At 37.1% G+C, this 11,111-nt stretch overlaps 3 protein-coding genes across 8 annotated transcripts in view; 2 read left to right on the forward strand and 1 right to left on the reverse strand.

Moving 5' to 3' along the window:
- The window catches only part of LOC148906653 (cell adhesion molecule CEACAM2-like), a 28,752-nt gene that overhangs the window by 7,464 nt on the left and 10,177 nt on the right, over positions 1 to 11,111 (forward strand). Inside the window, exons 2-7 of one of the 4 annotated variants that reach the window (XM_089038518.1) lie at positions 7,513 to 7,713; positions 8,216 to 8,356; positions 8,436 to 8,738; positions 8,839 to 8,979; positions 9,176 to 9,406; positions 9,509 to 10,119. In XM_089038518.1, coding sequence (XP_088894644.1) covers positions 7,513 to 7,713; positions 8,216 to 8,356; positions 8,436 to 8,738; positions 8,839 to 8,979; positions 9,176 to 9,406; positions 9,509 to 9,582 — 1,091 coding nt within the window. In that variant the 3' untranslated portion in view covers positions 9,583 to 10,119. Of the gene's footprint in view, positions 1 to 7,512; positions 7,714 to 8,215; positions 8,357 to 8,435; positions 8,739 to 8,838; positions 8,980 to 9,175; positions 9,407 to 9,505; positions 10,120 to 11,111 lie in introns of those variants that run through there. The other 3 variants (XM_089038519.1, XM_089038521.1, XM_089038520.1) reach the window with 3 other exon arrangements.
- LOC148906654 (uncharacterized) lies at positions 253 to 2,672 on the forward strand. Of its 2 annotated transcripts, XM_089038249.1 has the most exons (3): positions 253 to 543; positions 824 to 970; positions 1,053 to 2,672. In XM_089038249.1, the coding sequence occupies exons 1-3, from the start codon at positions 528 to 530 to the stop codon at positions 2,387 to 2,389; spliced, it is 1,500 nt and encodes a 499-aa protein (XP_088894375.1). In that variant the 5' UTR covers positions 253 to 527; the 3' UTR covers positions 2,390 to 2,672. The 2 variants fall into 2 exon arrangements, 1 of the variants encoding a protein (XP_088894375.1); XR_016121382.1 differs by lacking the exons at positions 824 to 970; positions 1,053 to 2,672 and adding an exon at positions 745 to 793.
- LOC148906655 (uncharacterized) lies at positions 2,199 to 5,179 on the reverse strand. Of its 2 annotated transcripts, XM_089038248.1 has the most exons (4): positions 4,776 to 5,179; positions 4,382 to 4,575; positions 4,090 to 4,253; positions 2,199 to 3,898 (listed from the first exon to the last, which is right to left on the reverse strand). In XM_089038248.1, the coding sequence occupies exons 1-4, from the start codon at positions 4,789 to 4,791 to the stop codon at positions 2,716 to 2,718; spliced, it is 1,557 nt and encodes a 518-aa protein (XP_088894374.1). In that variant the 5' UTR covers positions 4,792 to 5,179; the 3' UTR covers positions 2,199 to 2,715. The 2 variants fall into 2 exon arrangements, with proteins under 2 accessions (XP_088894374.1, XP_088894373.1); XM_089038247.1 differs by having other exon boundaries at positions 4,382 to 5,179.

An 11,111-nucleotide genomic window follows, 5' to 3' on the forward strand; every position in this document is an offset into this window, starting at 1 on the left:
TTTTTTTTTTTTTTTTGAGCGGGCAGAGTGTAATAGTGCCAGCTTTATATTGAGAAACCTGTAGAATGTAGAACGAAGCAGACCATTTAACGTATATACACAAGTTATTAAAATAAGAAGTAGTTCAAGGTATTTTACAACTTCTTTCTTTGTTATCAGGTTGCGTGACATTTTAAAATTTAATCCAATATAACGAAAAATAATATTCGAAAAGAACATTGCCAAAATTAGTAAAAGAGGCTCAATAGGCCCTTTGCAGCTAGTGGTCACGTGCTTGGATACCGCTTAGCAACACAAAACTGGAGAGCAAGCCTTCCAGTAAACAAAAGTTGTAATAGGTCAAGCACGCGTGGTTTTATACGATAGTTTCATCGTTCAAAACGCTTAATCCTTTTGCCCTATCTACAAACACAGTAAGATAATCTTAAATTCTCTCCTTTGGACTCGATTTTTGGTTCGAAGTAACGATATTCTTCGCGTTATCGCGAAAAAATTGTCACCGCCGGCCCGCTCGACGGCTGAAAAACATGGCGACTTCGCAAGGTATGTACTTCAAAACTCTCCTTTTTTTTTGGTTTCTTTTCAATTATTGGACTTCTAAAATCTCTAAAATAACAGTTTAGATTGTGAATGGTGATCGATTGTAATTGGACGGCATTTTAATGGACGATTTGTTTATTTTTTGTGAGAGTGATTCCACGTCTAAAGTCAAGACTAACCCATGTTTACATATATTCGCTGTAGATGTTAGAACTCCCGACGAGCCATCACATACCAAGAAAAATTCTTCGTACTGATATTTTTATATTTATTTTTGTTTTAGATGAAGTAGAAACTCAAGACATCTCTATCTTTCCTTCCCTCACCTTCGATGATGTAGGGAGCTACGCTATAGAGAAGTCTGGCTGCACAAGCACTTCGAAAGCGTACAAATTTATGGCGGAACCAGGCTATTTACATGACGTTAAAGGTACTTGATAGCCAAAATGTTTTTTCTATTTCATTATGATATGAATGGCAGACAATTCACACTAATTTTTCCAATTTTTTAGTGATATATACCGACCAGTGCGTGAGAGTTAAATGCAAGTGTTACCGCTCAATGAGGAAGTCTGAACCACCGCACATTTTAGAGGTGTCAGTCCAGAACAACAATTTGACATTGCTGTCTGGGCTGTGCTCATGTGTAGCCGGGGCAGGTGGATACTGCCATCATGTGATCGGGCTTCTTTACTATTTAGCCCTTCTTAAGCAACTGGGACATCGGACATTGCCTGATGAGCTAACATGTACCAGCATGAAGCAGCGTTGGAGCATACCTAGAGGATCCAAAATCGCACAAAAAGAAATACAAGACGTGCTAGTGAAAAAACCCCAACTTGGCGCTTCGTACAGTAGATATATCAAGAGTAATTTGTATTCCCCATCTACCCAGTATCCTACCCTCACAAAAGAGCACTTTAATGGCTTCCAACCACCTTATCCTCTCTTTACAACCATTCTGCCCAATCAAGATCAACTTGGCAATATCCCATTTGTACAGAGCAAGTTTGGAAATGTCCCAAAAGGCTGTGTCCTGTCATATCAACAAAAGATGTCAACTGACTACATCATAAATGATTTTACTTGCACTTCTTTCCCAGAGCTTCCCCTCTCAAGTGCAGAGGACAGATTTAATAACAATGTGTCAATCTGTCTTGACAGTCGTCAACAATCTATATTTGGAACATTGTCTGTGACAACAGAGTCATCACTGAGAGTGCAGCAGCAAACAGTCACTCAAAGTCAGAGTGATGTATGGCACCTGCTCAGAAAAAAAAGGGTAACAGCAAGCAAATTTGGCATTGTCGCTCGCCGGGTGTCACATTTTGACACCCTTGTCAATCAGCTAAACCCCACCAGATTTGTACAAACTGCAGCAATGAGAAGAGGCATTGAACTTGAACCACATGCTGCCATGGTCTATGCTAGCAATGCAAAGGGTGGAAGAGTAAACCTCTTCCCATCTGGGCTGATTGTCCACCCAAAGTGCCCATGGCTAGGTTGTAGCCCAGACAGGAAAGTTTATGACCTTGATGCCGTAAATAATGGTCAGAATCCCTTTGGCTTGTTAGAAATAAAGGTCGTTAAAGAGGGGGAAACATCATTTGACAATGTGAGGTATCTCACCAAGGACCAGAACACTAACCAGTACAAACTGAAAACAACAGACATTTATTATTACCAGATCCAGTGCCAGCTTGGACTCACAGGATTAGAATGGTGTGATTTTTTCAGTTACATTGACGAAAATTTGTTTGTTTGCTCTAGAATTAATTTTGATTCAGTGTTTTTCCAGCAAGCAAAGGACAAAGTTGATAGTTTTTTCTTCAATTACTATTTACATTAATACACTAAGATTTTTGTTGTTGTTCTCAAACCATGGCCAGATTTCTTATGATAACAAATATTATATTATTTTTATTAATGACAAATCAATTCATAATCTTAATTTATTTTTTATTATATTTATATCATATTAGTATTATATTTATTTGTGCTATTTAGATTTTGTGTTTGTTCATTAGTTTTTTTTTTTTGAGTTTTCATTTACAAACAAATTGAAATAGTTACAAAAAGCAATCCAAGACACATGATAAACCAACCTGCATTAAAGATTATCTAATGGGTTATGTAAGCCACATTAATCATACATTCACCAACTTCTTACAGACACTATGCCTCATTATTACCATTGGATAAAATAAGTGGGCCTTGAAAATTTGTAAGGAGGCAGGCTACAGTATATAACTGATTGACTGAACCTAAAGTGGACAATGGCACATCTGAATCAAAAAAGTGGTACTCTTTGACTCTTCTTATTGCCCTCTCGACATGAATTCTAAGACTTGCTAGTGTCTTTGTTTTTTGAACATCTGCGGCAGAGAATTGTTCCTGACTTTCAAGAAACGGAGGAATATTTAACTCTACCCGCTTCTCCCTAAGTAAATCTTCAATGTCAAACCCTTTGTCTGCCATGACTGAATCACCAGGTTCTAACAAATCTAGAATGCCGCTGCACCTTGTGATTTCCTTATCACTAATCCCCCCTGTGTAAAGGCTAGAAACGAAGCTAATAGCTCCATTAGGGGTAATGCCTATCAAACCCTTGAGTGTAGTATTACTCTTATAACTAGAATAAAGCTGCGACTGAAGTAGTAGGGAGGTAGGTGTTTGAACAAAAATCTCTGTACAATCTAAAATGACACGTGTGCTTGCATAAAGCTTTTTAAAACCTTCTGGCATAAACCTATCAACATCTTGCCTTGAAGGCCAGATCACTTGACTACCAAGAAGAAAATACAAAAAATTAGTCCATGTGATCAATTTCCTGCAAACTGACGATTTATGTATTCGGAACCTATGAGCTAAATCCTGTCCGAATAGACCTAGTTTGAGGCGTACACAAAACATAAACAATTCATCCACAAGAAGCATATTTCTTGAGTCTGGTCTACTTTCTCTTTCTCCAGAGGCATAACAATATGTCATTTGTGCAGCACATGGCTGCAAAAACTTAAAAAAGAACTGAATATGTAAATAGGATGGGAAACCTGTATAAAATCTTATGATCTCATTGTCTGTGCCAAATCTCTCAAGCCCAAATTTATTAAGTGCTAATTGTTCTGCAGCTTGCCTCTTAATGTCCTCAATTTCTTTTGCAGCTTCAACTTTAACCCTTTTTATTTCAGTGAGGGCAGCTGCAGTTTCATTTCTACTTTGTTCAAGTTGCTTTTGTGCATCTTGGAACTGTGCTCTGAGTGACTGGACTTGTGCTTGTAGGTCATCCATGCTGAAGGTTGTAGAAGTGCTGGGACTATTATCTTCATTGTCATCACTTTCATCTGTCTGAGTGTCTCTGTAAAAAGGTTTTGAAATTATGATGACACTCAGTTCACACTCAGTTCACACTAAATAAAAAATTATAAAAGACTAAATTATTAAAATTATAAAATTATTTTGGTTTAAACCAAAATAAACATCAAGTACAATTCCATCAGTCAAGTCTAAATGAAATGTATTGAAGTAGAAATATGTGATATTCATTACCTATCTACTTGTCGAATTATCTTTCTTCTTGCTTTGGATTTGGTTGACCAGTCAAAGATTGATGGTACAGCTCCTCTTTTTAGCAACTGACGTCCAGAATCAGTGGGAGGATTGTAATCTTCCTCAGTGAAGTGTTTTGAGCACACTCTGGTACTTTTGTTAACCTATTATAAATCAAATGTCCTTTTAATAACAATGTAACTGTATTCAACTATTTTTATCTTCATTACAGTTTTTTAAAGATCCACAGGCAATTCGTATTGTGCATTGATATTGTTAGATTCCTATATACCTTGAAGTGTGGGCCCACATCTCTTCGTATCTTCACCAGCCATTCCTTTTTCAATTGCTCATCCCTTGCACGGCCTGGTAAGCGGTGAAACTTTAAATCAGGATGATATCGAGAATCTCCGTTACACAAGGGAACACAACAATGGTACGAAGAATTTTTCTTGGTATGTGATGGCTCGTCGGGAGTTCTAACATCTACAGCGAATATATGTAAACATGGGTTAGTCTTGACTTTAGACGTGGAATCACTCTCACAAAAAATAAACAAATCGTCCATTAAAATGCCGTCCAATTACAATCGATCACCATTCACAATCTAAACTGTTATTTTAGAGATTTTAGAAGTCCAATAATTGAAAAGAAACCAAAAAAAAGGAGAGTTTTGAAGTACATACCTTGCGAAGTCGCCATGTTTTTCAGCCGTCGAGCGGGCCGGCGGTGACAATTTTTTCGCGATAACGCGAAGAATATCGTTACTTCGAACCAAAAATCGAGTCCAAAGGAGAGAATTTAAGATTATCTTACTGTGTTTGTAGATAGGGCAAAAGGATTAAGCGTTTTGAACGATGAAACTATCGTATAAAACCACGCGTGCTTGACCTATTACAACTTTTGTTTACTGGAAGGCTTGCTCTCCAGTTTTGTGTTGCTAAGCGGTATCCAAGCACGTGACCACTAGCTGCAAAGGGCCTATTATCCTCCAAAGAGGCTCAATCATCCTCCGAAGAGGCTTTTGCTTTCCCAATAAATGATTTTTTATCTGCATACAAAGCTCATTGTCTGTGATCAGCCAGGTTTGTCTTCGCTGTCATGCCTTGTAATTTCGGAGTAAAGATCGGCCTAAAATTTGAGTAACACTTGCAAAACCTTTCATTTAATAGTACAGAAAAACCAAATGGAAGTTGTGATAAATGAAAGTAAAAATTTTTATAAAAACACTTCACTTACTTGAACTTTGAACAATCAACCATGAACAGACGAGTCTCCCACCACGAGGTTCCAAGGCCGTCATCGTTTGTCATCCCCCTCGGCAATAATCGGAGTACAGCGAGATTTTGTTGTTCAAGCGTTGATTGGTTGCGAAGTTTGTTCATTGTTTCGTATCGAATTGTTTATTATTGATGATGATTGCTGATTGGTTCCGAAGTTAATCACAATGCCTCCAAACCCTTTCGACTAATTCCGAACGTTTGCCGAGTCACACTCACTCTTACGGACGGACGGACGGACGGACGGAAGGACACAACTCGATGACATAGTGGCTTCGCCTCTTCGAGGCAATAGCCACAAAAATGCCTACAAAATGGAAATAATAAAGCAAATGCATGCTATTAGTCTTTTCAATTTCACATCCAACCACGATTAAGTGAAAGCCTGTACCAGGAAAATCACCAAATACTGTAATCCAAAAACAGGGTTTATTTGTTTTTACATGTAGATATGAGTCGCCTCAATGTTGACGTCTTTTCTAGCCTATTTTTTGGTGTTTTTATAACTATACTTCCTGTCTGTCTGGAGCAAGTATAGGTAATGAAGGGTTATTTATGTATGTTCGTTTGCTCAGAATGTTTTTTGAACAGAACTTATCGGGATTTCTAAATGTCGAGAACGTATTTCAGGTATTTAAGAGGCAGTCTCTGTAAAAGCGGCCCACTGCATTTCGGGTCAGAAAATAGTTTTCCCTCAAACTTTTACCATAGAAAGGTAATTACTAGTAAGTAATGAAAATGACTTTATTTTCTCGAAATTCATCAAAATGATTTTTTTACAGCGCATAAATCCTGGACCACCGTTATCGCTAAATTTGCATTTATTATTAATTGAAAATTGCCCATATCTAAGTCGTCACTGCTCGCAAAATATTAAACGCTTGAACAAACTATTATTTTTCCTGACTTTCACATTCATTCTAGTGTCAAAAATAAGCAAAATTTTGAATGTTAAGCAAAAGGGAAAAAAGGAGAAAAATAAGTATTCATACCGATTTGACGGCTTTTTGAAATCAAGACAAACCTCCCCTCACTAAAAAGCTTTTTTCTCCCAAGTCCAGAACGGGTTACTTAAGTTTTTTACTTCAATCTACTGATCAAAGGTTGATAAAAGTGGATTCATAAAAAAAAGTTTGCGCTTTTTATGTATCTTCTTCACAGCAACCTCGGACTTTTTTCGTGTTTTTATGCACCTATCAGCGGCTTCCCCGTGGGGTCGACCCCCGGGCTGACCAGGGAGATGGGTGGGAGAATATAGGAGGATTGGATCCAGCAGCAGTAAGGGGGACTCGCGAAATCCGAATCACTAAGCATCGAATTTCACGGGTATTATCTGCGTTTCAGGCCCCTCTAAATGTATGCGTCGGCAGCGGGTATTACCCACGCGACGATTCCCTTACTGCTGCTGTGTTTGCGAAATCTATGTATTAAGTTAAAATATTTGTCTTATATACGATGCACGAATGTAAAGAGTTTGTTTATGACTTCTGTGTAAAGTGCTTGAAACCCAAGTTTAAACCCACTAAGCCAAATAAGCTTCTTTGTTGTGGTAAGAAAATGCAAATAGAAGACGACACGTCGGCACAGTGTTACGAGTGTGGTAAGAATATTCGTAATGCCGTACCAAATGCTACCAGAGAGCAGTATTACGCCAATGGAGGTCGTAAGAAAACACCTTATAAGAGAATAAAATACTTTAGGGACTGGATGAGTCATATCCAGGGTTTACGACCAGTATATTTAAACAACGAAGTAAAGAAGAAAATCATAGACCACTTAGAAGAGCCAACCCCACAAAGTCTACGGAAAACGCTGAAAAAATTAAAACTAGGGAAATATTACAAAGCTATTCCCTATCTTTTGTCTGAAATTACCGGCAAGTCTATTCCCGAGGTTTCTGATATGAGCAGAGCCGAGTGGATGTTTTGTCGGCTGGATAAGGATATTCCTTATTAAAAGTTTATCATGATTTCAAACGTGTCCGTACGTAATATATCGTAAAGAATAGAATTCTGGCTTTGCATGATGAGTAACAATCAGATCAGATTACATGTCATATTTCGGTAGCCCACAAACCAAAAGCATGATTATTATTACAACAGCTTTATACCAACACCATCATTCTTATCTTGCTTAACTATAGGTGCTCCTAATATAGTCGCTCCGTATCCAGATAATCTGTACGCTATTGAAAATGAAAAGGCAAAAGTTACCTGCGTAGTCGAAGACACAGTTTCCAATCCAGATGAGATAATATTTGTGAGGAAGAGCCGTTTTGGTGACGTTGAACCCATAAGAGATGAAGGACCTGATGGACGCATCTATTATCAAAATGAAACCTTGGGTTAGTGATATTAATGAAAGCTGTCACATCAAGAAATGTAACATCACACTGTTACATCACGCAAGAGTAACACCGTGCACCACACCGCACTGTGGTTATGCCGTGCATCGCTAACACCACACTGTGGTATATCACGCATGTAAAAGTAACACCATGCTTCATATGTCTACATCACACACGACATTCACACTGTGGTTACATCACGCAAAACTAATAAAAGTGCGCAACACTGTTGCAGCGGAAAATTCAGAGCAAATTTTGCTGGTATTGCCACTCCGCGTGCAATATATTTTCATTGGTGCGTTAAGTAGATACTCTTTACTCAATAATATTTTGTTGTACACAACAGTGTAGCGTGAATAGTTGCGCGATTTTGTTGCCCTAGTGCCGCACCTTCAGACCAAACTGCGATTTGATGAACCAATACCAAGAGTTTATTCAAACAACAGTTTATAGACAACTATTGAGCAGAGAGAGTATGGTTTGTTTCTGATATTTCTAGATGGCGGAAGCAAGCTACGTGTGACTCTGCATTTCAAGGTAGTCGTATTGAATGATGATTCAAGAAATGGTCGTTATGAATGCCAAGGACACACAGGAGGTAGTCAACATGAATATGGATTCACTGTCACTGTTATTGAGAGTAAGTACTTCTCAATTCTAATCGAATCACAACCTGGCAAGAACCAAATCATCACGGATCGTTACATTTTTACCCACAGGAAGCGAGTTTCCTATAGTTCAGGCCTCTGACAATGTAACAGCAAAGTTTGGGGAGCGAATTCAACTCGGCTGTAATGTCACCTTTAAAAAAAAAGGGCCGATAATGACAACCATCGGCAAGTTTACCTGGGCAAAAGATGGAAGGGTTGTAATCGCAAGTTATTGTCCCCATTTCTCATCAATTAAACCTTTGGTTTTGAACGTAAGCCTAGCTGATGTGGGTGGTACATATTCTTGTTACTTGGAGTACCTGCTGAGAGGAATTAGAAAGAGAAACATCACAAAAACCATTATCGTAAAAGGTCAGTTCAATTACTCATATGGGTACTGATACATTGCTGTAGAAAACATCGGTATAAAAAACTTACAGCAACATGATCGTTACTGGAATTATTTCTTTAGTTCAGCCTAGATTTTTCCCTGAAAAGAAAGAAGAAAAGAATATGAAGCGGCTTGTGTGCACTGCTCAGGGAAATCCACTGGTAACCGAATGGAAAAGAAAAAACCTGCTCAACGATGACATCTGGGTCTTTGATACAAAAGGTATGGATAGATGAATGAATGAATAGAAGGGATAGAAGAGATGGGGAGTGGATTGGAGTATGGATAGATGGGACGGACGGACGGACGGACGGACCTGTAGTTCGATAGAAACTATTACGGTTTTGGATGTAAAAATCAAACATTGTGTTTTTCATTCCAAAGAGTATAACGCATCGTTTTCTCTCATTATTATCAGATAACTCATCCAAAGGAAAGTACGTTTTTTCTAACATGGATGGCTTCAAGGATCACACCTTGACAATCTATGACGTACAACCTAAAGACGCCGGCCAGTATTATTGCTGCATCAAGAACATCACAAGTCCCAGACCCCCCGAAGATATCAGTAACTGTCAGATCTTTGACGTTCAACCTCCACCCCTACTCCAAACCCAGCCCCCATCCCCACTCACTACCCCACATCCAGGTCAGTATCAGTCTGTCATCGATAATCACGTGACATGGTTAAAGTTGCCATTTGCTCTTATCACTATATCCCTTTTACAAATTTACTTGGTTTTCATCTCAGGTTCTGTAGTTGGCAAAGCAAGTCTCACGTTTTCCATCATTCTCCTCGACCTGCTGCTGAATTGGTTGCTGTAATGGTCTCGTGACTACTCCACTAGGTCACGTGAGGCCTGAGGTTGGAAGTGTATCCATCATTTGACCACAATAATTTCTTGTCAATAAGATAAAGTGCACTCTTAGTCTTAGTGCTGAATTGTATTGAATGTCTTCATAATACTTTATATAAGATAGTTAGCAGTACACTGTATGTAAAAACTGCCTGGTCGAAACAACCAATATAAACTGGTTAAATTTATACAACTGAGACAACCAGTTTTAAAATGGTTGAAATATTGGTTGTCATAAACGATTTACTTTGGGTTATAACCACCACGATATTATTGGTTATTACAAACAATTTACTTGGGATTATAACTAAATACTGTATACCGTAAATCCTCTATTTAGCCCCCCGGGGGCTTATTTATTTCAGGCACGTTTGAGGGAGGGCTTATTGGAGAGGGGGGGCTTAATTGAGAGGGGGGCTTATTGATTTAGTCGAAACGCAGTAAATTGTACGCTGTCAGGATGTAGTATGATTGTAACTCAGGATTAAACGGAAGCATTAATATTGACCTTCTCGCATAATCTGTAGCGATGTACATGGCATTTTCATTATTTGATTTACATGTGTTAGTCTCTCAGGTATAATTTATGATTATTGTGAATAGCAAAACTAAAACACGGTAACATTAACAAAGCAAGCTAAAAAGAAATGTTCTGAACAATCATTAAATGTTCCATTGGTTCATTAACACGTGATTCTTTAGTTGTGAAGGGGGAGGGGAGGGGGCTAAAAAGAGAGGGGGGCTTAACAAATTTTTTTCCTTTAAAAAGGGGGGGGGGGGGGGGCTTATTAGAGAAGGGGGCTTATTTGAGAGGGGGGGCTAAATAGAGGATTTACGGTATTGCTTATAATAACCAATATTTTTAAGGTCAAGGCAATGCAACTGAGACAACCAATTTTCTAGGTTAGTTCCTTAGGTTACTTTGACAGGCTGTCAATTCAAGCAATTGTATTATGATTTAAATTTCATTGCTAAGATCAAGCAACGATTTCAAATTTGGTAGAAAACAATAACGAGAGCGAACATACAATTTCAACACTTTGTAAAAACTTCCAAAAAAAAAAATTTTCATAAAAAATTTTTCTTTACTTCTTTCAACTTTGACAGCGCTACTTCCGCTAGCTGAATACAGTATATAAACATATTTACCATGTGATGCTTTTATTATTATTATTATTATTATTATTATTATTATTATTATTATTATTATTATTATTTTTATTATTATTATTATTTTTATTTTTATTTTTATTTTTATTTTTATTTTTATTTTTATTTTTATTTTTATTTTTATTTTTATTTTTATTTTTATTTTTATTTTTATTTTTATTTTTATTTTTATTTTTATTTTTATTTTTATTTTTATTTTTATTTTTATTTTTATTTTTATTTTTATTTTTATTTTTATTTTTATTTTTATTTTTATTTTTATTTTTATTTTTATTTTTATTTTTATTTTTATTTTTATTTCTATTTTTATTTTTATTTTTTGCTTGG

The sequence above is a fragment of the Actinia tenebrosa genome, unplaced genomic scaffold (genome assembly GCF_029948245.1).
Source record: "Actinia tenebrosa isolate PJP-AT-01 unplaced genomic scaffold, QUT_ActTen_1.0 PGA_scaffold5__44_contigs__length_20552954, whole genome shotgun sequence".
NCBI classification, from domain to species: Eukaryota; Metazoa; Cnidaria; class Anthozoa; order Actiniaria; family Actiniidae; genus Actinia; species Actinia tenebrosa.

What these genes read in the sequence shown, in the direction of transcription:
- LOC148906654 (XM_089038249.1), top strand. An exon ending in CTATTTACATGACGTTAAAG is followed by an intron (nt 971 to 1,052) that starts GTACTTGATAGC and finishes CCAATTTTTTAG; the next exon opens with TGATATATACCGACCAGTGC.
- LOC148906655 (XM_089038247.1), bottom strand. Translation starts at nt 4,657, where the DNA reads ATGGACGATTTGTTTATTTTTTGTGAGAGTGATTCCACGTCTAAAGTC. An exon ending in ATGTGGGCCCACACTTCAAG is followed by an intron (nt 4,254 to 4,381) that starts GTATATAGGAAT and finishes GATTTATAATAG; the next exon opens with GTTAACAAAAGTACCAGAGT. An exon ending in ATAATTCGACAAGTAGATAG is followed by an intron (nt 3,899 to 4,089) that starts GTAATGAATATC and finishes ACCTTTTTACAG; the next exon opens with AGACACTCAGACAGATGAAA.